The following is a 25,581-nucleotide window of genomic DNA, read 5'->3' on the forward strand; positions in this document are numbered from 1 at the left end:
GTAGGTATTTAGAAGTGTACTCTGTGGATTTAGAGCACTGCATTGCAATCAGCACGATGATACTGATGAGGAAAAGTGTTGAGACTGAGCCCAAAGTTATCATCAGGTAAAAAGTCACATTACTGTCCTCATCATCCTTTGTGGCACTTTTAACATCAGAAGCAGCAAAAGCCTCTTTGGGCTCCACAACTTTGACCATCACAGTAGCTGTTGCTGAGAGTGAGACGTTCCCATTGTCTTTCACCAGTATGACCAGTTTATGCTCAGCCTCGTCTGTCTCTGTGAATGAGCGAAGTGTTCTGATCCGTCCTGTATAGCGGTCCAAACCAAAGAGACTGTGGTCAGTAACTTCCTGCAGTGAAAACAGTAACCAGCCGTTATATCCTATATCAGCGTCATAGGCTCTGACTTTAGTCACCAGGTGTCCTGCGTTCACATTGCGGGGAATCTCCTCCACACCTTCAGCAGAACCGTTAGAGCTGACTGGATACAGGATGACTGGAGCGTTGTCGTTCTGATCCAGAATGAACACGTTCACTGTGACGTTGCTGCTCAGTGACGGAGTTCCAGAATCTGAGGCAACAACTTGGAACTGGAACGTTTTCAGAGTTTCAAAGTCAAAACTTTTTAGAGCCAAAATATCTCCATTATCAGAGTTGATATTAAGAAATGATGTCACTTTATTTTCTCTTTTCCATTCCTTAAAATATGATATGAAATATGAGCATTATCTCCCCTCATCCCGGTCTGATGCTCTAACAGAAAACACCGAAGCTCCTGGAGAGTTGTTCTCAGTCACATAAATATGTAAGGGCTTCCTGCAAATTCTGGTCTGTTGTCATTCACATCTGACAGCAATAGTCATGCTTTTTTTTAGAGGACAACGATGGTACACCGCATCCTTTGCAACAATTGTAACATAATATATGGACTGATTTTCTCTATCAAGAGGGCAATTTAGTGACGATAGAATACATGTTGTCTTGTGTTGAAGGGGTTAATGTGAACGGAACGTCCTCATTAAAGGAGCAAATCATTTTCCGTTAACTCCAGAGTCTTTATCGAGAACACTGATCAATGCCACTGTGGTTCCTAGCCTTGAATCCTCTGGTATTGCCCTTGAAAATGATGTAATCTCTATATGAGGGGTGTTATCATTCAAATCTACAATATTCACTAACACACTTTTGTCTGTTCTGAATGGAGCCGTTCCTTTATCAGACGCCTGTATATCAATTTCATAACTTTCTTTTATTTCAAAGTCTATCAGCTCTTGAACAATAATTTCCCCTGTATTTGCATCTACACGAAATATTTCACGAATTCTGCTGTTCACATTCTTTCCTAATGAATACACAATCTCTCCATTTGATCCTTCGTCTAAATCAGAAGCGTTTACTTGTATAATTGTTGTGCCAATGGGAGAATTTTCTTCCAAAAGTACCGAGTACGTCTCTTGGTCAAAAACTGGCATATTGTCATTGATATCTAAGACATCAACCGTAATTTCAGCTGTTCCAGATTTACTTGGTTTTCCTCCATCAATAGCTGTAAGAAGCAATTTATGTCTGTTTTTGTTTCCCTATCTAGCGTCTTAAGTAAGACTAATATCGGTATCTTCCCATCTTTCTCCGCGATCTTTGACTTCCAAACGAAAGTGATCATTAGGACTTAGTTTATACTCCTGTACCGAAAACTGACCGACATCGGGATCATGAGCTGCTTGCAGCTGGAAGCGCAAGCCTGGTAAAACCGACTCTGAAATTTCGAGACGTGACTCTCTCGTTGAGAAGGTGGGAGAGTGGTCGTTTACATCCAGCACCTCGACAGTCACATAATGGATTTCAAGAGGGTTTTCCAGCACCGTTTTTAAGTTGATCAAACACACATTGCCTCGCTCACAAACCTTTTCCTGTCAATCATTCGATCAACGTACAATTTCCGTCGTTCTGGTCTACATGAAAATGACTCTGTTGAACCCTCAACAATACGGCAGCCTCTCTCTTTCAATGTGCTCTTCTCCAATCCCAAATCCTTCGCTATGTTCCCAACAACGGTTCCTGCTTCAACTCCTCAGCGATGGAGTATCTTATCTGTGCCGAAGCTCTGCTCAAAGCAAGATTACTGAAACAATGAAAACGTCCACCGACATTGCCCTCGCGGTGTTCCAAGTCCTTTCTGCTCCATAACTAGCTGATGAAAATGTATCCCGATGAGTCAGAATAACGGTGCCTTCATCAAAAGAAACATGGATCGACTCAAAACAATATGTACAGTTTCCAGAGCATTATAAAAATCACAAAGGCTGAATATTCGCCGTGAGAGCACTGGATGCATCCACCGCTGACATTTAGAAAAACCCGTCCCACAAAGGGGAGGATATATCTATGACAAAGGGATTCTCATGAAACTCTTTTCTGCTCACATACTGACCCCAAGTGATCACTTCGCACTGATGGTGTTCCTCCACAAATATAAGAGTTAAAGGTTTAGCCTTTTTAAAAAAAAATATATTACTCATGATTTCATTACAAAATATGCATAGTGTACATACTATATAGCATATGGCTTTTATAAACACAATGATAGCGAAAAATGTGGTTTCAACACAATGGATAGCGATATTATCATTCTGATTCGCCTGCAGAGTCATTGCCAAACCACGTGTGTAATCACAAAAAAAAAAAATTCTACGTGTGCTACGACCGCTGTTTAGTTGCAAAGCCTAAAAGAATTACTTAAAGAAATAAAATGAACCGACGTTTCACCCACGTACACGTACAACAGCTTACCTCACCAGAAAATGCCACACCTGCTAAATTTTAAAGTCTTACCTCTCCAGGTGTCCTCCTGTCAGGGAGCATTAGAGTGTTCGCATGGCTGCCCGGGACTATAGTAGATCCTACACTCATTCTGGGTCCCACTAACATGTAGCGTTTTTCTCCAGATCTGTACTGGATGCTGTGACACAGTGTCCCGTCATAATTAGTCTCTTGTAGGTATTTAGAAGTATACTCTGTGGATTTAGAGCACTGCATTGCAATCAGCACGATGATACTGATGAGAAAAAGTGTTGAGACTGAGCCCAAAGTTATCATCAGGTAAAAAGTCACATTACTGTCCTCATCATCCTTTGTTGCACTTTTAACATCAGAAGCAGCAAAAGCCTCTTTGGGCTCCACAACTTTGACCATCACAGTAGCTGTTGCTGAGAGTGAGACGTTCCCATTGTCTTTCACCAGTATGACCAGTTTATGCTCAGCCTCGTCTGTCTCTGTGAATGAGCGAAGTGTTCTGATCCGTCCTGTATAGCGGTCCAAACCAAAGAGACTGTGGTCAGTAACTTCCTGCAGTGAAAACAGTAACCAGCCGTTATATCCTATATCAGCGTCATAGGCTCTGACTTTAGTCACCAGGTGTCCTGCGTTCACATTGCGGGGAATCTCCTCCACACCTTCAGCAGAACCGTTAGAGCTGACTGGATACAGGATGACTGGAGCGTTGTCGTTCTGATCCAGAATGAACACGTTCACTGTGACGTTGCTGCTCAGTGACGGAGTTCCAGAATCTGAGGCAACAACTTGGAACTGGAACGTTTTTAGGGTTTCAAAGTCAAAACTTTTTAGCGCTGTGATGTGTCCATTATCGGAGTTTACATTTAAAAAAGATGATACTAAATTATCTCTGCAAATATTATAAGTTATGGCTGCATTGTCATCGATATCACTGTCTGTTGCGCTTACAGAGAATATTGACTTCCCAGCAACGTTATTTTCAACAAGATAAAACTGTAATGGACTTTGGGAGAATTGTGGTCTGTTGTCGTTTACATCTGATATCTGAATGCGGAGTGTTTTAACAGTAGATAGTGGAGGTTCACCACAATCGGTGGCTTTTATTGTTAGTTCATAATATGACACCTCTTCTCGATCCAAAAATCCCTTCGTGACAACTGAATATGTGTTCTCCTTATAAGAAGGCTTTAACTCAAAAGGCACTTCCTCTGTTATGCGTGAGATAATTTTTCCGTTCACACCGGAGTCTTTATCCGTCACACTAATAAGTGAAATAACTGTGCCAAGTTTTGAATCTTCAGACACTGTATTTGACAGTGATGTTATTTCTATTTCTGGTGGATTATCGTTAACGTCTTTTATCTTTACAATGACTTTACACCTGCTGGTTAATGGAGGTGATCCTTTGTCAGTTGCCTCAACATCTAGTTTATAATTCTCGGATTCCTCAAAATCAACGACTCCTTTCAATTTAATTTGTCCAGTTAACTTATCTAATTCAAATATTTCGTACACTTTACGTGCTAACGTTCTGCTAAGGCTGTACTCTATTTCCCCATTAGTCCCTTCATCTGGATCGATTGCACTCACTCTTGTAACAGTAGTACCAACTGGGACGTTTTCATATATTTCTATTTGGTAAGAGTCTTGACTAAATATTGGACGATTATCATTTATGTCAAGAACAATAATAGAAACATTGAGTGTGCCTGATCTGTGCGGTTTACCTCCATCAACTGCTGTTACAAATAGCGAATGTTTATTATTTTGTTCTCTGTCCAACGGTTTCTTCAGCACTAAAAATGGAATTTTTCTTCATCGCTTTGACTATTTTCTATATCAAAATGATCATTTGACGTTAATGTATACGTACGAATAGAGTTAATTCCAGCATCGGGATCGCGGGCCGCGTGTAATTCAAATCGCGTTCCCAGAGATGTATGTTCTGCTATTTCAAATTGCTGTTCCTTTTCAGAAAAACGAGGAGAGTGGTCATTTACGTCAGTGATTTCTACAACAACATAGTGTATCTCCAGCGGGTCTTCAACAAGGATTTTCAGCTCAATTACGCACACACCACTGCCGTGACACAGCTCCTCTCGGTCGATCTTTTTACGGACCTGTAAGGCACCATTGTCCGGGTTTACCTCGAAAAAAGCGTCCTTAAATCCAGACACAACTCGAAATCGTCGATCAATCAAAGCTGTTTTGTCCAAACCAAGATCCTTAGCAACATTTCCAACAGCAGTACCTTCTTTCATCTCCTCCGGAATAGAATATCTCAATTCAGCCAAAGCATTGTTTCCAAAAATCATCAGTATATAAACATGAAAAACGAACCAACAATAGTCACTTAAGCGACATCGTCTTTGACTCCCCATCGTTGTCCAACAACACGTACACACGCAGGAGCCGGTTTTTGCAGCAAATCCAACGTATATATCCGACCTTTTCAGTGTATCGCATGTAACGCACGACACCGTCTCATCCAACTCACACCCTTGAATCAGATGTAACCTCTGCTGTGAGCTACCAAACAAAAGCTTCGTTAGGGGAGGGACTGTGTCCTGTATGGCCTTATTAATGTAACAGTGACACCAAGAGGGCAAAATCTTATCATATTTAAAGTCGGACAAATGCAAATCCTCCTGGAGATCTCACTACAGAAGTCGAGATTAATCAGGTTTTGTTAAACCAACATGATCACAAACGCGTACAAGAACATCCTTGGAGCTACCGCTATTTACTTGTTTTATGTTCGCCTTGCTATACAGAAAAAAACCCACTTCATGCATTAATGAAATAGCAGAATCTGTTTAGCTAAAACTTATTTGTGGTATTGCAAATGAAGTGGCACAGTAAAGAGAAATACCCAACCATTTTTTTTTTTTTTTTTTTTACCTTGCTCATATTCTTGTTTGAAAACAGTGAAATAATGTATTTCAGCACCATGGATAGCGATTTCCAGCAGACTTGAAGCCTTTTTTTCTATCTTAACCACATTCTTTTTGTCCATAACTATTATGCCGTTAGGACACAGATGATAATTACTACTGAATATCAGTGTAGGCAGGCATTGTTTTGCTTTTTAATGCAATTTTAGATGATTGATGGGAAAGTTCTTTGCACAGAAAGTGTCTGTAATCCAGTGACGCATTGGCTTTTCCTCTCTCACTCTAAGACAAGAAGGACGGATATGCAACTTTATGGATGACAAGTTCTGAGAAAAAAAAGTGCATCAGGCAGGAGTTCTTGCAAACAAAAGCAGGAAGCTGCGTCCAAAATGATAGTAAACTGACAAACTTACATCTGTTATTTTGAGAACAGAAGGCACTATACCATGTGTCATGAACCTGTCTGGACGTAGTTTATAAACACTTAAGACCCCACAATTCTACGAAACTCCAAAACATGTGATAAACATCCAAACAGAAAATGCCACACCTGCTAAATTTTAATGTCTTACCTCTCCAGGTGTCCTCCTGTCAGGGAGCATTAGAGTGTTCGCATGGCTGCCCGGGACTATAGTAGATCCTACACTCATTCTGGGTCCCACTAACATGTAGCGTTTTTCTCCAGATCTGTACTGGATGCTGTGACACAGTGTCCCGTCATAATTAGTCTCTTGTAGGTATTTAGAAGTATACTCTGTGGATTTAGAGCACTGCATTGCAATCAGCACGATGATACTGATGAGAAAAAGTGTTGAGACTGAGCCCAAAGTTATCATCAGGTAAAAAGTCACATTACTGTCCTCATCATCCTTTGTGGCACTTTTAACATCAGAAGCAGCAAAAGCCTCTTTGGGCTCCACAACTTTGACCATCACAGTGGCTGTTGCTGAGAGTGAGACGTTCCCATTGTCTTTCACCAGTATGACCAGTTTATGCTCAGCCTCGTCTGTCTCTGTGAATGAGCGAAGTGTTCTGATCCGTCCTGTATAGCGGTCCAAACCAAAGAGACTGTGGTCAGTAACTTCCTGCAGTGAAAACAGTAACCAGCCGTTATATCCTATATCAGCGTCATAGGCTCTGACTTTAGTCACCAGGTGTCCTGCGTTCACATTGCGGGGAATCTCCTCCACACCTTCAGCAGAACCGTTAGAGCTGACTGGATACAGGATGACTGGAGCGTTGTCGTTCTGATCCAGAATGAACACGTTCACTGTGACGTTGCTGCTCAGTGACGGAGTTCCAGAATCTGAGGCAACAACTTGGAACTGGAACGTTTTCAGAGTTTCAAAGTCAAAACTTTTAAGTGCTGTGATGTGTCCATTTTCAGAGTTTATATTTAGGAATGACGTTACATCATTTTCACTCCTTCCTCTTACAATATGATAAGACACAGCTGCATTTTCATTTGAATCCCTATCCTTTGCGCTTACAGAGAATATTGACTGTCCAGCAACGTTATTTTCAACAAGATAAAACTGTAATGGACTTTGGTCAAAATGTGGTCTGTTGTCGTTTACATCTGATATCTGAATACTCAGAGTTTTAACAGTAGATAGTGGAGGTTCACCACAATCGGTGGCTTGTATGGATATTTCATAATGTGACACCTTTTCCCGATCCAAAAATCCCTTCGTGACAACTGAATAAATGTTTTCCCTATAAGAAGGTTTTAATTCAAAAGGCACTTCTTCTGTTATGCGTGAGATAATTTTTCCGTTTACACCGGAGTCTTTATCAGTCACACTAATAAGTGAAATAACTGTGCCAGGTTTTGAATCTTCAGACACTGTATTTGACAGTGATGTTATTTCTATTTCTGGTGGATTATCATTGACATCTTTCACTTTTATAATGATTCTACTCCTCCCTATTAATGGAGGTGATCCTTTGTCAGATGCCACAACATCTAGTTTATAATTCTCGGATTCCTCAAAATCAACGACTCCTTTCAATTTAATTTGTCCAGTTAACTTATCCAATTCAAATATATCGTAAATGTTACGTGATAATGTTCTGCTAAGGCTGTACTCTATTTCCCCGTTAGTCCCTTCGTCTGGATCTGTTGCATTCACTTTTGTAACAGTAGTACCAACTGGGACGTTTTCATATATTTCTATATTATAAGTATCTGGATTGAATATCGGACGATTATCATTACTGTCAAGAACAATGATAGAGACATTGAGTGTGCCTGATCTTTGCGGTTTACCTCCATCAACTGCTGTGACCAATAGCGAATGTTTATTCTTTTGTTCTCTGTCCAACGGTTTCTTCAGCACTAAAAATGGAATTTTTTCCTCATCGCTTTGACTAACATCTATTTCAAAGTGATCATTTGACGTTAAAGTATATGTGTGGATAGAGTTAATGCCAGCATCGGGATCACGGGCCGCGTGCAGTTGGAATCGAGTTCCTGGAGATGTATGTTCTGCTATTTGAAAATGCTGTTCCTTTTCAGGAAAGCTGGGGGAATGATCATTTACGTCCGTAATTTCTACAAAAATATGGTGCATTTCCAGAGGGTCTTCAACAAGGATTTTCAGCTCCATTACGCACACACCACTGCCGCGACACAGCTCCTCTCTGTCGATCTTTTTACGGACCTGTAAGGCACCATTGTCCGGGTTTACCTCGAAAAAAGCGTCCTTAAATCCAGACACAACTCGAAATCGTCGGTCAATCAAAGAGGTTTTTTCCAAACCAAGATCCTTAGCAACATTTCCAACAGCAGTACCTTCTTTCGTCTCCTCTGGAATAGAATACCTCAATTCAGCCAAAGTCTGCTTTCCGAAACAAAGCAGGAAGGAAAAATGAAAAGCAAACCAACAATAGGTACTTGATCGAGATTGTCTTTTACTCCCCATCGTTATCCAACAACGTATATGCTCACCGCAGCCTGTTTCTGCAACAAATCTCTTTTCTATATCTGACCACCACACGGTCTCATCCTACTCCCGTTCTTACATCAAATGTATCTTCCGTTGTGAGGTACCAAACAAAAGCTTTGTTAGGGGAGGGACGAAGTATGTTATGGCCTCGTCGATGTTACAGTGACACCAAGAGGACAACATGTATACCAATTACAGAGTTATTCTATATTACATAGTTATGTTTGTCAGCAAATATACCTGGAAATAGGAGACAAACTTTGAGAAACAATTCCATCAAAAGCGCCTAATCTAAACAGTTGAAGCTGCTACGTGTTGATGCAAATTGAGTCCTCTGAAGCAACATTAAACCACTTTTAATCGTGATTATATCACCCGTTCACTCTATTCTGCTTGGAAATTGTATAGCAAAGGTATTTCAGTAACACGGACAGCGATCACTGCTCTTCTCTTTAGCCAAATAGTTACGTGCTCAGTTATCAAGCCCGTTGCAACATGCTACAACAAAAACATTCATAACATCAAAATGAACAACGAAGCAGGCGCTGGTTTGAAATGAGTTTGGCTCGTTCATGACAACTCGTTGGCGACACATTTGCAAGAATTAAGGTGCAATTATTACGACGTATTTCTATTATTTCTTTCTAATTTAATTTGCAATGGGAGACTATTATTACTACTATTTCTTCCATCAATTTAAATGTGTGTGATTATCAAAATGTTGTTGATTAAATATGTGTACGGGAGAAAAAATCGAAGAACCGTATGTAATAATTGGGAGATAATTTATGGATTATCATGCCGGTTGGCAGATTCATCAGCATTGTTACAGACACCGCCTAACAGCACTACGTTTTAACAAAAGAGAGAAGAAAAAAACGCGTAAAAGTATCTGAAATACTGTGACACAGCCGAGCAGGTTGTGTCAGTCACATGCTTTGATATTTGTGTTTTGTTTTTAAACTTCACTGTTGATCGTCATTGTATGAAGTCGTTTTGGACATATGTTTGTTCAAGTATGCATACACACTCAGCGGGAAATAGGAAGTGCTTGCTAGTAAACATGCTTTGAAGCACTGCATTTTTTCTTACCTCTCCAGGTGTCCTCCTGTCAGGGAGCATTAGAGTGTTCGCATGGCTGCCCGGGACTATAGTAGATCCTATACTCATTCTGGGTCCCACTAACATGTAGCGTTTTTCTCCAGATCTGTACTGGATGCTGTGACACAGTGTCCCGTCATAATTAGTCTCTTGTAGGTATTTAGAAGTATACTCTGTGGATTTAGAGCACTGCATTGCAATCAGCACGATGATACTGATGAGAAAAAGTGTTGAAACTGAGCCCAACGTTATCATCAGGTAAAAAGTCACATTACTGTCCTCATCATACTTTGTTGCACTTTTAACATCAGAAGCAGCAAAAGCCTCTTTGGGCTCCACAACTTTGACCATCACAGTAGCTGTTGCTGACAGTGAGACGTTCCCATTGTCTTTCACCAGTATGACCAGTTTATGCTCAGCCTCGTCTGTCTCTGTGAATGAGCGAAGTGTTCTGATCCGTCCTGTATAGCGGTCCAAACCAAAGAGACTGTGGTCAGTAACTTCCTGCAGTGAAAACAGTAACCAGCCGTTATATCCTATATCAGCGTCATAGGCTCTGACTTTAGTCACCAGGTGTCCTGCGTTCACATTGCGGGGAATCTCCTCCACACCTTCAGCAGAACCGTTAGAGCTGACTGGATACAGGATGACTGGAGCGTTGTCGTTCTGATCCAGAATGAACACGTTCACTGTGACGTTGCTGCTCAGTGACGGAGTTCCAGAATCTGAGGCAACAACTTGGAACTGGAACGTTTTCAGGGTTTCAAAGTCAAAACTTTTTAGAGCCAAAATATCTCCATTTTCAGAGTTTACGTTCAGAAATGACGTCACTTTATTTGCATAAGCTGCATCTCTGAGAATATGATATGAAATAAGAGCATTATCTCCCTCGTCATGATCCGACGCGATTAAGGAAAATACCGACACTCCTGGAGGGTTATTTTCGTTGACGTAAAAATTGTATTGCCTCATTGAGAACTCTGGGCTGTTGTCGTTAACGTCGGATACAATAACTCTCAACATCTGTTCAGTTGTTAAGGCTGGTTCACCTGCATCTTTTGCGATAATAGTTACATCATAAATCGATTTGTTTTCTCTGTCAAGCTGTGACTTTGTCACGACAGTGTACATGTTGTCCTGTATGGAAGGCGTTAGTGTGAAAGGGACATCGCCTTTCACAAAGCTGAAAACTTTCCCGTTTACTCCAGAGTCCAAATCCGTAATGCTAAGAAGTGCTACCGTTGTTCCTGGTCTGGAATCTTCCGAAATTTTGCTTGAGAGTGACATCACCTCAATTACAGGTTTATTGTCATTCATGTCTTTAATATTTACAGTAACACTTTTCTCTGTTCTAAATGGAACAGTGCCGCTGTCAGATGCTTGAATATTTATCTCATAACTGTCATCCACTTCATAGTCTAACTGTCCTTTCACAGTTATTTCACCTGTGATCGGGTTGACGTTAAACAGTTCACGTATCTTACTATTTATATTGCCGAAAGAATAGCTAACATCTCCATTTAAACCGTCGTCCCTATCCGTGGCATTTACTCGTATGACTATTGTTCCATTAGGTGAATTTTCATTTATCTCTGCAGAATATACTTCTTCTGTAAAAACTGGGGCATTATCGTTCACATCTAGAACATCTATAAATATTTCCATGGACCCTGATTTAGAGGGTTTACCTCCATCCAGGGCAGTAAGCAGTAGTCTGTGGCTGCTAGAGGCCTCTCTGTCTAACGGGCTTTGTAATTGTAAAATAGGCACTTTGCCATCTTTTCCGCTATCTTTCACTTCCAGCCGAAAATGATTATTAGGACTTAGTTTGTACTGCTGAACGGAATTCACACCACCATCTGGGTCCAGAGCAGCATGCAACTGAAATCTGGTTCCCGGTAAAGTGGACTCGGAAATCTCTATCCTTTTGTTGTCTTCCGGGAAAGAGGGCGAATGGTCATTTACGTCTAACACTTCCACAGCAACATAATGGATCTCCAGTGGGTTCTCTAGCACTGTCTTAAGGTTTATCAAGCACACACTGGTCCGCTGGCATATTTCTTCACGGTCAACGTTACGATTTACGTATAAAATCCCATCATTTTGGTTTACCTGGAAAAGGGGTTCAGTGGTGCCAGAAACGATACGAAATCCCCTGGCTTTTAATATAATTGGATCAATTCCCAAATCCTTTGCAATATTCCCAACAGAAGTCCCTTCTTTGATCTCCTCAGATATAGAATATCGTATCTGTCCCGATGCCTTGCCGAAAATCAGACTGAGAAACAGCACAAAGGCCATCCTTTTGCCTCCCTGTCGCCATGAGTCCGGACCGCTTTGTTCCATTGTCTGGTGTCAATGCATGCATCCAGTGAATACCAAAATATACAGATGGTTTACAGGTCCGTTAATTGTCCAAACATCCCCGTCTTGCCATGCGCGCGGGTTGTATGAGCGAGAAAATCGTTAGAACAAATAATAGTCAGAGGATGTTGGTCTGCCCCCCCCTGAATGCTTTAGAGGCAGTCTCACGGACCGACGGGGAAGTGCTGTGATGCGTATTTCTGGTTGTTTAGTGCCACCATGCGATTTAATCACAAACACGGATTCATTTCAACTCCTTTTGACAACATAATCTTGCAACCAGACACTGTACAGAGGGCTGATTCAACCTTCATCTCCCACAACAACAAGTCAAATAAGAAATAACTTGTGTATTGTCAACTTATTTTGTTATTGCATACTTCGCATTTGAAAGGGAAATACTACGACTTCATCAAAATAGTATACAACATTATCAGGGTAAAAAAAAAGACAATTATTGTTGAAAATAAACGTTTCCATGTTAACGGAGATGTTCAGCCTTTAATGCTTCTATTAATGTGGAGAATCACATTCATATAAACACCAGCCTGATAAATAATATTTAAATATATCTTACCTCTGCAGTCGCAGACCTCCTGTCAGGGAGCATTAGAGTGTTCGCATGGCTGCCCGGGACTATAGTAGATCCTACACTCATTCTGGGTCCCACTAACATGTAGCGTTTTTCTCCAGATCTGTACTGGATGCTGTGACACAGTGTCCCGTCATAATTAGTCTCTTGTAGGTATTTAGAAGTGTACTCTGTGGATTTAGAGCACTGCATTGCAATCAGCACGATGATACTGATGAGAAAAAGTGTTGAGACTGAGCCCAAAGTTATCATCAGGTAAAAAGTCACATTACTGTCCTCATCATCCTTTGTGGCACTTTTAACATCAGAAGCAGCAAAAGCCTCTTTGGGCTCCACAACTTTGACCATCACAGTAGCTGTTGCTGAGAGTGAGACGTTCCCATTGTCTTTCACCAGTATGACCAGTTTATGCTCAGCCTCGTCTGTCTCTGTGAATGAGCGAAGTGTTCTGATCCGTCCTGTATAGCGGTCCAAACCAAAGAGACTGTGGTCAGTAACTTCCTGCAGTGAAAACAGTAACCAGCCGTTATATCCTATATCAGCGTCATAGGCTCTGACTTTAGTCACCAGGTGTCCTGCGTTCACATTGCGGGGAATCTCCTCCACACCTTCAGCAGAACCGTTAGAGCTGACTGGATACAGGATGACTGGAGCGTTGTCGTTCTGATCCAGAATGAACACGTTCACTGTGACGTTGCTGCTCAGTGACGGAGTTCCAGAATCTGAGGCAACAACTTGGAACTGGAACGTTTTCAGGCTTTCAAAGTCAAAACTTTTTAGCGCTGTGATGTGTCCATTATCAGAGTTTATATTTAGGAATGACGTTACGTCATTTTGAATTCCTTCTCTGACAATATGATATGAAATAGCTGCATTTTCACTCAAATCATCGTCCTTTGCGCTTACAGAGAAAATTGATCTTCCTGGGACATTGTTTTCTGCGAGATAAAACTCATAAGGGACATGTTGGAAATGTGGACTGTTGTCATTTACATCTGATATCTGAATACTCAGAGTTTTAACAGTAGATAAGGGAGGTTCACCACAGTCGGTGGCTTTTATTGTTATTTCATAATGTGACACTTTCTCTCGATCCAAAACTCCCTTTGTGACAATAGAGTACGTATTCTCCTTATAGGAGGGCTTTAATTCAAAAGGTGTGTCATTCGATATGTGCGAAATCATTTTTCCATTGACACCCGAGTCTTTATCGGTGACACTAATAAGAGAAATAACGGTGCCAGGCTTTGAGTCTTCGGATACAGTATTTGACAGTGATGTCACATCTATTTCCGGTGGATTGTCGTTAACGTCTTTTATCTTTATAATGACTCTACACTCACCTGCTAGTGGAGGTGTTCCTTTATCTGATGCCTCAACATCCAGTTCATATGCGTCGTTTTCCTCATAGTCCACCACCCCTTTAACTCTAATTTCTCCAGTTAATTTGTCCAATTCAAACATTTCATAGACTTTCCGCCTCAAGGTTTTTCCAAGGCTGTACTCAATTTCCCCGTTAGTACCTTCATCAAGATCTGTTGCATTCATTCTAAATACTGAAGTACCGACAGCAACATTTTCATTTATTACAATTTGGTAAATTTCCTGACTAAACATCGGACGATTATCATTACTGTCAAGAACAATAATAGAAACATTAAGTTTCCCTGTTTTTGGAGGTTTACCTCCATCAACTGCTGTAACCACTAGCGTGTGTTTGTTCTTTTGTTCTCTGTCTAAAGGTTTCTTCAGCACTAAAAATGGAATCTTATCCACATCGCTTTGACGAATATTTACATCAAAATGTTCATTTGACGTCAAAGTATATGTGCGAATAGAGTTAATGCCAGCGTCGGGATCACGAGCAGTGTGCAGTTGAAATCGCCGTCCTGGCAATGTATGCTCAGCTATTTCAAATATCTGTTCTGTTTCGGGAAAAATAGGAGAGTGATCATTTACATCAGTAATTTCTACAATTACATAGTGTATTTCCAGAGGATTTTCAACGAGGATTTTTAGCTCCATCAGGCAAGCGCCGCTGCCCTGACAGAGCTCCTCTCTGTCGATGTGTTTGTCGACGTACAATGCCCCGTTATTCTGGTTTACCTCAAAAATAGCGTCCTTACTTCCAGATACAACACGGAACCGTCGAGCAAGCAAAGAGTTGATGTCAAGGCCAAGATCCTTCGCAACATTTCCAACAACAGTCCCCTCTTGTACCTCCTCAGGAATAGAGTACCTTATCTGAGCCAAAGCCGTTTTTCCGAAAAGGAGTAGAGCCAAATAAAAAGCAAACCAGGAGCAGTCCTTTGTCCGAGATCTTGTATCGATCCCCATCGTTATCCAACAGCACATACACGCACAGGAGGTTGTTACTTCAACAAACAATTATCTATGTCCAGCACTCAGAGTGTCGCACATTTTCAAAAAGCAAAGCGTGATTCCATCGGCTCGTGTGCTTGATTCAAATACCTTCTTTGCACTGTTCAGTCGGAAACAAAAGCCTTGAAAGGGGAGGGATAAAGTCGTCTCTGGCTTACCGATGTAATAGTGACACCCAGAGGTAAATAGCAAACTGCACTATTTTAATAAAATACACTTTGAAGTCCTGCATACTTTTATAGGGCCTCTATGTTTCTTTAACATCACATGTCTGTTTGACACAATCATCCGTTTCAGCACCATAGACAGCAACCTCCAGAACACGCACAGCCTTTCCCTCTAATAATACAAGTAGTTCAGTATTATTACAACTAGGTGCATATTGCTCAAACAACTCGACAGAAATACTGCAACATCTTCAAATTGTTAATTCAGTTGGTTAGAAGTTGGAATAGTATCAGACACAAATGTCAAAAAGCCACTACACACATATTCCCAAATTCATAAATTCATCTTTGGGCTTGGAAACAGGAAAACAATTTTCATTTCAGCACCATGGACAGTGGTTATAATCAAGGGAAGACATCATTGAAGGAACAGCAGAGAGCACAGAGTAGCTGCTATCTAAACACATAGAGCATTTTACTACATCGACTTGTATTCTAAAATAATTCTCAATATATATAATCACTTTGTATGATAAACGAGACATGAACATGATAGAAACTCAAACTTTGTTCAAAGTTATATTTGGTACTGGTCTCTACGCAAAAGGCTTGGGAGACACAATAAGAAGCAAACTTTGCGCAAAGCACAAACAAGAATTAAACGCTTGTATTCTGCATAAAATGTTGTTTTTAATGTCTTACCTCTCCAGGTGTCCTCCTGTCAGGGAGCATTAGAGTGTTCGCATGGCTGCCCGGGACTATAGTAGATCCTATACTCATTCTGGGTCCCACTAACATGTAGCGTTTTTCTCCAGATCTGTACTGGATGCTGTGACACAGTGTCCCGTCATAATTAGTCTCTTGTAAATATTTAGAAGTGTACTCTGTGGATTTAGAGCACTGCATTGCAATCAGCACGATGATACTGATGAGAAAAAGTGTTGAGACTGAGCCCAAAGTTATCATCAGGTAAAAAGTCACATTACTGTCCTCATCATCCTTTGTTGCACTTTTAACATCAGAAGCAGCAAAAGCCTCTTTGGGCTCCACAACTTTGACCATCACAGTAGCTGTTGCTGAGAGTGAGACGTTCCCATTGTCTTTCACCAGTATGACCAGTTTATGCTCAGCCTCGTCTGTCTCTGTGAATGAGCGAAGTGTTCTGATCCGTCCTGTATAGCGGTCCAAACCAAAGAGACTGTGGTCAGTAACTTCCTGCAGTGAAAACAGTAACCAGCCGTTATATCCTATATCAGCGTCATAGGCTCTGACTTTAGTCACCAGGTGTCCTGCGTTCACATTGCGGGGAATCTCCTCCACACCTTCAGCAGAACCGTTAGAGCTGACTGGATACAGGATGACTGGAGCGTTGTCGTTCTGATCCAGAATGAACACGTTCACTGTGACGTTGCTGCTTAGTGACGGAGTTCCAGAATCTGAGGCAACAACTTGGAACTGGAACGTTTTCAGAGTTTCAAAGTCAAAACTTTTTAGAGCGGAAATCTTTCCATTTTCAGAATGAATATTGAGAAAAGATGCCATATCATTATGACCGCCTTTCCCTCTAATTATAGAATAGGACACTGCTGCATTGTCGTTTAAGTCTTTATCAATTGCACTCACAGAAAATATTGATGCGCCAGGAGCATTGTTTTCCGTCAAGTATAATTCCAAGGGACTGTGTGGGAACTCTGGGGTGTTGTCATTCACATCTGAAACCTGAATAGTCAAAGTTTTGAATGTAGAAAGTGGAGGCTCACCATAATCTATAGCGATTATTGAAATGTCATAGTGTGAAACTGTTTCTCTGTCCAACGTTTCTTTTGTCACTAAAGAGTACATGTTTTCTTTAAACGACGGTTTTAATTCAAATGGTACATTCCCCGTCAGACTGCACATGACTTTGCCATTCAGACCCGAATCAAGGTCTGTAACACTAATTAGAGAGATCACGGTCCCATGTTTTGAATCCTCTGGAACCATGCTAGATATTGATGTCACCTCTATTTCTGGTTTATTGTCATTGACATCTTGGATCTTTATTATAACTCTGCAGTCCGTTGTTGTCGGGGGCTGACCTCTGTCATAGGCTTGGACGTCTAACTTGAAAACATCAGCTGTCTCATAGTCAATTTGTCCTTTAACTCGAATCTCGCCTGTATGTCTGTCTAGAGTAAATAACTCCAACACCTTAGAATTAATGTCACCTCCAAAGGCGTACTCGACATCCCCATTAGCTCCCTCGTCGAGGTCAGTTGCTTGGACTTTTATTACAATCGTTTCTAAAGCAACATTTTCTTGTAATATCACAGAATAAACCTCCTTGGAAAAAGTAGGTCTGTTATCATTGATATCGAGAACCTTTACGGTAAGATTAAGATTAGCAGATTTTAGTGGTGTGCCTCCATCCATTGCGGTTAAAATCAAGCAATGGTTCGTTTTCTGCTCTCTGTCCAAGGGCCGCTGCAACACTAAGAAGGGGATTTTATCTTCTCCCCTTTCTCGAATTTCAAGATTAAAATTATCGTTTTGACTTAGTTTATAGCGCTGGACTGAATTTATTCCAACATCTGGGTCGCGTGCGCCTGGTAACTGAAATCGTGCTCCTGGCAAAGTGGTCTCTGTTATTTCTAGAACCTTTTCTTTCTCGACAAACGTCGGTGCATGATCATTTACATCCGTTATTTCCACTGTGACATAATGAATCTCAAGTGGATTTTCAACAACGATTTTCAGATCTATTAAACAATCATCATTTCCATCGCAGAGCTTTTCCCTATCGAGATTCTTGTGGACATACAAAGCGCCATTGTTCGGGTTTACCTCGAATAGCGCGTCCTGAGGTCCAGACACAATACGAAAACGCCTGTTTGTCAAAGTACTGACATCAAGGCCCAAATCCTTGGCAACATTTCCAATAACTGCTCCCAGTTTAACTTCCTCCGGAGTCGAGTATTTTATTTGAGCTGAAATCAGCTCACCAAAGCCAAACAGGAGAGAGAAAAGCAGAGGACCCGACCAAGACGTCATTCTGCCTCTTTGTCCTGTGTTTCCTTTGGTGTAATCATTTGAAATAGCATCCACAAATATCTTCCTCTTCAATCGCCTCTAGTTGTCCGGAGAATGTATTTCAGAAAAAAACACGTTCGCGACGGAAAGATCAAATCTGAAACGAGGGCATTGTTTGCGTCCGAGCTGGAATACACAATTTAAAAGATGGGCAGAGTCTATTCCGACTGAAACCTTAGCTATTCTCTAATGTAACACTGACACCCAGTGGACCACCACATGCCTTTGTTTAGTATAAAGTAGAAAGAAAATATAAAACATGGAATAGAACATCTTCTGTACAAAGTGTCTCACAAATGCTACATTTTGAGGTTATGAGCGACAAATGAAACAAACAGGTTGCAATGGCTCAGTAGCCAGTTGGCTATCACCAAAAGTATTTCCATGACTATAATAGAGTCTAACATACATAACGCAAACTTCCATCAAACTTTAATCACCAGGGACAGCGCAATAGTCTTACCATGGTCGATTAGCTTAACTAAGTACATGTTTAAGTATCACAAAAAAAATACTCTCTCTTCTAGTCTAGATACTTTTAAAACACAACGAGAGCAAAATCATCAAAACCAGACTTCAGTACCATAGACAGCGTTTCTCAATATGTTATGCTGACCAAACCACATAGCAACAATTAAGCTCTTTTGCGAACATTTTCTTCTAAAAACTAACCACAATATTAATTTAGACCAGTATGAGTCACCCAAAGAGTTCATACAAAACAGTAATTCAAAATATATTAAAATCATACATTGTGCTTACCTCTCCAGGTGTCCTCCTGTCAGGGAGCATTAGAGTGTTCGCATGGCTGCCCGGGACTATAGTAGATCCTACACTCATTCTGGGTCCCACTAACATGTAGCGTTTTTCTCCAGATCTGTACTGGATGCTGTGACACAGTGTCCCGTCATAATTAGTCTCTTGTAGGTATTTAGAAGTATACTCTGTGGATTTAGAGCACTGCATTGCAATCAGCACGATGATACTGATGAGAAAAAGTGTTGAGACTGAGCCCAAAGTTATCATCAGGTAAAAAGTCACATTACTGTCCTCATCATCCTTTGTTGCACTTTTAACATCAGAAGCAGCAAAAGCCTCTTTGGGCTCCACAACTTTGACCATCACAGTAGCTGTTGCTGACAGTGAGACGTTCCCATTGTCTTTCACCAGTATGACCAGTTTATGCTCAGCCTCGTCTGTCTCTGTGAATGAGCGAAGTGTTCTGATCCGTCCTGTATAGCGGTCCAAACCAAAGAGACTGTGGTCAGTAACTTCCTGCAGTGAAAACAGTAACCAGCCGTTATATCCTATATCAGCGTCATAGGCTCTGACTTTAGTCACCAGGTGTCCTGCGTTCACATTGCGGGGAATCTCCTCCACACCTTCAGCAGAACCGTTAGAGCTGACTGGATACAGGATGACTGGAGCGTTGTCGTTCTGATCCAGAATGAACACGTTCACTGTGACGTTGCTGCTCAGTGACGGAGTTCCTGAATCTGAGGCAACAACTTGGAACTGGAACGTTTTCAGAGTTTCAAAGTCAAAACTTTTTAGCGCTGTGATGTGTCCATTGTCGGAGTTTATATTTAGGAAAGTCATTATGTCATTTTGAATTCCTTCTCTGACAATATGATACGAAATAGCTGCATTGTCATTGGTATCATTGTCCGTTGCACTTACAGAGAATATTGAATTTCCAGCAATGTTGTTTTCTACAAGGTAAAATTGTAAAGGATTTTGAGAGAATTGTGGTCTATTGTCGTTTACATCTGATATATGAATGTTGAGGGTTTTGAAAGTAGACAAGGGAGGTTCACCACAATCGGTGGCTTTTATTGTTATTTCATAATATGACACCTTCTCTCGATCCAAGAAATCCTTAGTAACTACTGAATAAATGTTTTCCTTATAAGAAGGTTTTAATTCAAAAGGCACGTCAGACGTTACGCTTGAGATAATTTTTCCATTCACACCGGAGTCTTTATCCCTTACACTAATAAGTGAAATAACGGTGCCAGGTTTTAAATCTTCAGACACTGTATTTGACAGTGATGTGACTTCTATTTCCGGTGGATTATCGTTAACGTCTTTTATCTTTATAATGACTCTACACTCACCTGTCAGTGGAGGCGTTCCTTTATCGGATGCCTCAACATCGAGTTTATAGACCTCGTTTTCTTCATAGTCGACTACTCCTTTAACTATAATCTCCCCAGTTAATTTGTTCAATTCAAAAATGTCATATACTTTTTTCTTTAGAGTTTTTCCAAGGCTGTATTCAATTTCCCCATTAGCGCCCTCATCGGGATCCGTTGCATTCATTCTGAATACTGAAGTACCGATTGGAACGTTTTCTTGTAATGCAATTTGATATGTCTCCTGACTAAACATCGGACGGTTATCATTACTGTCAAGAACAATAATGGAAATATTTAGTGTCCCTGATTTTGGAGGTTTACCTCCATCAACTGCTGTTACAAGAAGCGTGTGTTTGTTCTTTTGTTCTCTGTCTAAAGATTTCTTTAGCACTAAAAATGGTATTTTGTCCTCATCACTTTGGCGGATGTCTACTTCAAAGTGATCGTTTAACGTCAAAGTGTATGTGCGAATAGAGTTAATGCCAGCGTCGGGGTCACGAGCAGTGTGCAGCTGGAATCGCCTGCCGGGTAATGTTTGTTCAAATATCTGAAATATCTGTTCTGTTTCGGGAAAATTAGGGGAGTGATCATTTACATCAGTAATTTCTACAACTAAGTAGTGTATTTCCAGAGGATTTTCGACTATTACCTTAAGCTCCATTAGACATGCACCACTACCGTGACAGAGCTCCTCTCTGTCGATCTTCTTATGCACATACAGAGCCCCATTGTTCTGGTTTACCTCAAAAAACGCATCCTTGGATTCAGAAACCACACGGAACCGTCGGCCAATCAAAGAGGTGACGTCAAGGCCAAGATCCTTCGCAACATTTCCCACAACAGTTCCATCTTGTACCTCCTCTGGAATAGAGTATCTTATTTCTGCCAAAGCCCGTATTCCGACAGACAGCAGGAGAGCCAAATAAAAAGCAAACCAGGAGCGGACGCTTCTTTGAGTTTGTCGTTCGAACCCCATCGTAATCAATCCCCACAAATAGAAAAAAAACCCGTTACGGCAAGACAATTCTACATCAAACTCATCGTGTGTTGCATATTAACAAATATCACAACGCAATTCCGTCCAGTAAGGAGCTCGATTCAGTGCTTTCTCTGCGCTTTTCAACGGGCAAACAAAAGCTTCAAGAGGGGAGGGACGGAGCTTCCTATGGTTTCCCAATGTAATACTGACACCCAGAGGTCGATTACAAAGTTCAACATTAAAAAAAATGATCTACCTAATGTAGCTCTTACGATTGCAGCATCTACACACCTGATCAAGGAGTTCACTCTCTGTGGCAAACAAACGCACAGCAGAATGTCTTTTACGGGTATTAGTTGAGGTTTTTGAAAAAACTTCACTTAATGGGTTCCAAAAAGTAATCATTTTTGTTACCTTTATTTAATGTAGCTTTGTTCAGCTCTATGCTCTGTATGAACAAAAAAAACAGCACCATGGATAGAGATCGGAACCAGGTTGTTCGCCTTTATTGCTTAAGGTAAGTAGTCCAGTGTCATCCTCAGTATTCATATTTGTCATATCAACTGAAACATAGGCAACTTCAAACTATCCTGTTAGAGGTTTTTTGTTTTTTTTAGAAATTAGATGCATGTTTACAGAAATATCACGGACACACGTCCCAAATATAGTTTGCAATTATTGCGTGTTTTTTTTCTTTGGGAGAAGAAAAGCCAAATAATGTCTGTACATTGGAAATCGGTCATAATAGTATGCTGGTCTTGAAGACGTAAAATCAACCTTTTTTTCATATTTTTATTGTTTGGTGTTTAGAAGGTTACACCGTCTACAAACAAGTGGCAAGAGAAGTATGAACACGACTATGTGCAGCTTTAAAGTAAAGAAAATGAATTAAACGTTTTGCTGCTCTGACGTACTAACCTACATATCTTCATTTGGAAACACACCTATATTCGGCACTTGCGAATAAAGTAAGATTAACCGGTTATAATCTAAATAATATGCATCACATTTGATTAAGAGTCTGGCATGGCCGCCTTTGTGTTGTGCTGCTTGGTTGTGACCCTGTACAAGGGTCTTTCGAAAGGTGGTAGAAAAAAAGAAAGAAAATATGCTGTTGATCACGAAGCAATGACGGATGGAATGCATGAAAACATTTATGTTATATTGTTTTTAATGTCTTACCTCTCCAGGTGTCCTCCTGTCAGGGAGCATGAGAGTGTTCGCATGGCTGCCCGGGACGATAGTAGATCCTACACTCATTCTGGGTCCCACTAACATGTAGCGTTTTTCTCCAGATCTGTACTGGATGCTGTGACACAGTGTCCCGTCATAATTAGTCTCTTGTAGGTATTTAGAAGTATACTCTGTGGATTTAGAGCACTGCATTGCAATCAGCACGATGATACTGATGAGAAAAAGTGTTGAGACTGAGCCCAAAGTTATCATCAGGTAAAAAGTCACATTACTGTCCTCATCATCCTTTGTGGCACTTTTAACATCAGAAGCAGCAAAAGCCTCTTTGGGCTCCACAACTTTGACCATCACAGTAGCTGTTGCTGAGAGTGAGACGTTCCCATTGTCTTTCACCAGTATGACCAGTTTATGCTCAGCCTCGTCTGTCTCTGTGAATGAGCGAAGTGTTCTGATCCGTCCTGTATAGCGGTCCAAACCAAAGAGACTGTGGTCAGTAACTTCCTGCAGTGAAAACAGTAACCAGCCGTTATATCCTATATCAGCGTCATAGGCTCTGACTTTAGTCACCAGGTGTCCTGCGTTCACATTGCGGGGAATCTCCTCCACACCTTCAGCAGAACCGTTAGAGCTGACTGGATACAGGATGACTGGAGCGTTGTCGTTCTGATCCAGAATGAACACGTTCACTGTGACGTTGCTGCTCAGTGACGGAGTTCCAGAATCTGAGGCAACAACTTGGAACTGGAACGTTTTCAGAGTTTCAAAGTCAAAACTTTTAAGTGCTGTGATGTGTCCATTGTCTGGATTAATATTAAGAAAAGACAGAGTGTCAATTTGATTCCCTCCTCTAACAATGTCGTATGAAATGACGGCATTGTCCTTTTCATCTTTGTCCGTTGCGCTTACAGAGAATATTGACTTTCCAGCGACGTTATTTTCTATTAGGTAAAACTGTAATGGATTTTGGTCGTAATATGGACTGTTGTCATTTACGTCTAATATCTGAATGCGGAGTGTTTTAACAGTAGATAGTGGAGGTTCACCACAATCGGTGGCTTTTATTGTTATTTCATAATATGACACCTCCTCTCGATCCAGAAATCCCTTAGTAACTACTGAATATATGTTTTCCTTATAAGAAGGTTTTAACTCAAAAGGCACACCGGCGCTTATGCTTGATATTATTTTACCATTCACACCGGAGTCTTTATCCGTCACACTTATGAGTGAAACAACTGTGCCAGGTTTTGAATCTTCAGACACTGTATTTGACAGTGATGTTATTTCTATTTCCGGTGGATTGTCGTTAACGTCTTTTATCTTTATAATGACTCTACACTCACCTGTCAGTGGAGGCGTTCCTTTATCGGATGCCTCAACATCCAATTTATAAATATCGAATTCCTCATAGTCCACTTGTCCTTTAATTCTTATTTCCCCAGTTAATTTGTTCAATTCAAAAATGTCATATACTTTTTTCTTTAGAGTTTTTCCAAGGCTGTATTCAATTTCCCCATTAGCGCCCTCATCGGGATCCGTTGCATTCATTCTGAATACTGAAGTACCGATTGGAACGTTTTCTTGTAATGCAATTTGATATGTCTCCTGACTAAACATCGGACGGTTATCATTACTGTCAAGAACAATAATGGAAACATTTAGTGTCCCTGATCTTGGAGGTTTACCTCCATCAACTGCTGTTACAAATAACAGGTGTTTGTTTTTTTGTTCTCTGTCTAAAGACTTTTTAAGCACTAAAAACGGTATTTTGTCCTCATCGCTTTGGCGGATGTCTACTTCAAAGTGATCGTTTAACGTCAAAGTATATGTACGAATAGAGTTAATGCCATTGTCGGGGTCACGAGCAGTGTGCAGCTGGAATCGTCTGCCCGGTAATGTTTGTTCAAATATTTCAAACGTCTGTTCTTTTTCGGTAAAATTAGGAGAGTGGTCATTCACATCAGTAATTTCTACAACTACGTAGTGCATTTCCAGAGGGTTTTCGACTAGGATTTTTAGCTCCATTAGACAAGCACCACCATCGTGACAGAGCTCCTCTCTGTCGATTTTCTTATGGACATACAGAGCCCCATTGTTCTGGTTTACCTCAAAATATGTCTCCTTTGATCCAGATACAACACGGAACCGTCGGTCAATTAACGAGGTAACTTCAATGCCCAGATCCTTTGCCACATTTCCAACATTGGTACCTGCTTTCACCTCCTCTGGTATGGAGTATCTTATCTGCGCAAAAGCCTGCTTCCCGTTAAAGAGCAGTATCAATATATTAAAGGCAAACAAAAAGTACTCCCTGGTTCGATTTTGTTTGTCTGTCCCCATCGTTACACCAAAACGTGGAGGAAAAACACGAAAAGCTGTTACTGCAACAAAATTGTCTTCATCCAACCCGTTCGGTATCGCATGTACAACATAAATCCATCGAATGGCGTGCTTGATTTAAACGTCTGCCCTGCTCTAGACTGCAAACAAAAGCTTTTTCAGGGGAGGGACAAAGTCTTCTATTGTTTCCCAGTATTACAGCGACACCAGGAGGTCGTTAAAGGCACATAATAGGTGTGTGTGTGTGTGTGTGTATATATATATATATATATATATATATATTTCATATTTTTGTCCAAATCAATACTGCCTGTTTCAAAACTAGTATGTATGGAGTAACAGCAACAATATATTAAACGTTTCAAGATACAAGACAGATGAGTGTGAAAAGAGAACACTCTTATTATTATTTCAACATTTCATGTTTGTATCTTTCTTTCTCTTTTCTCTCTCTCTCTCTCTCTCTCTCATTGTAGGTGTGTGTGTGTATAACTTGTGTATTATCTTCTGTTTTAGCACAACTAGCTAATGTGTTTCAGTAACGATTGGAAGCAGTCATAATCAGGCTCATATGTGTGTATCTTTCAGTCACATGTGTCTTAGTATTTAAACAATAAT

The 25,581-nt window shown here is 40.7% G+C and overlaps 5 protein-coding genes and 1 pseudogene across 5 annotated transcripts; all 6 read right to left on the minus strand.

Annotated features, from left to right (window-relative positions):
• Positions 1 to 2,822: 2,822 nt before the first annotated feature.
• Positions 2,823 to 5,110, minus strand: LOC129115711 (protocadherin alpha-8-like; annotated as a pseudogene).
• A 1,139-nt stretch (positions 5,111 to 6,249) lies between these two features.
• Positions 6,250 to 8,625, minus strand: LOC129115709 (protocadherin alpha-3-like). The gene has a single exon (XM_054627007.1). It carries the CDS (start codon positions 8,611 to 8,613, stop codon positions 6,250 to 6,252), a length of 2,364 nt encoding a protein of 787 aa, XP_054482982.1. The 5' UTR covers positions 8,614 to 8,625.
• Positions 8,626 to 9,615: 990 nt separating this feature from the next.
• On the minus strand, positions 9,616 to 15,031 carry LOC129115700 (protocadherin Fat 4-like). The gene is made up of 2 exons (XM_054626998.1): positions 12,680 to 15,031; positions 9,616 to 12,087 (listed from the first exon to the last, which is right to left on the minus strand). The coding sequence occupies exons 1-2, from the start codon at positions 15,029 to 15,031 to the stop codon at positions 9,616 to 9,618; spliced, it is 4,824 nt and encodes a 1,607-aa protein (XP_054482973.1).
• Positions 15,032 to 15,933: 902 nt separating this feature from the next.
• LOC129115701 (protocadherin alpha-8-like) lies at positions 15,934 to 18,273 on the minus strand. Its single transcript, XM_054626999.1, has one exon. It carries the CDS (start codon positions 18,271 to 18,273, stop codon positions 15,934 to 15,936), a length of 2,340 nt encoding a protein of 779 aa, XP_054482974.1.
• Positions 18,274 to 18,835: 562 nt separating this feature from the next.
• Positions 18,836 to 21,426, minus strand: LOC129115702 (protocadherin alpha-8-like). Its single transcript, XM_054627000.1, has 2 exons — positions 19,075 to 21,426; positions 18,836 to 18,847 (listed from the first exon to the last, which is right to left on the minus strand). The coding sequence occupies exons 1-2, from the start codon at positions 21,424 to 21,426 to the stop codon at positions 18,836 to 18,838; spliced, it is 2,364 nt and encodes a 787-aa protein (XP_054482975.1).
• A 1,173-nt stretch (positions 21,427 to 22,599) lies between these two features.
• On the minus strand, positions 22,600 to 24,963 carry LOC129115712 (protocadherin alpha-8-like). The gene has a single exon (XM_054627008.1). It carries the CDS (start codon positions 24,961 to 24,963, stop codon positions 22,600 to 22,602), a length of 2,364 nt encoding a protein of 787 aa, XP_054482983.1.
• Between the last annotated feature and the right edge of the window lie 618 nt (positions 24,964 to 25,581).

This window comes from Anoplopoma fimbria, unplaced genomic scaffold, assembly GCF_027596085.1.
Source record: "Anoplopoma fimbria isolate UVic2021 breed Golden Eagle Sablefish unplaced genomic scaffold, Afim_UVic_2022 Un_contig_12206_pilon_pilon, whole genome shotgun sequence".
Lineage (NCBI taxonomy): Eukaryota > Metazoa > Chordata > Actinopteri > Perciformes > Anoplopomatidae > Anoplopoma > Anoplopoma fimbria.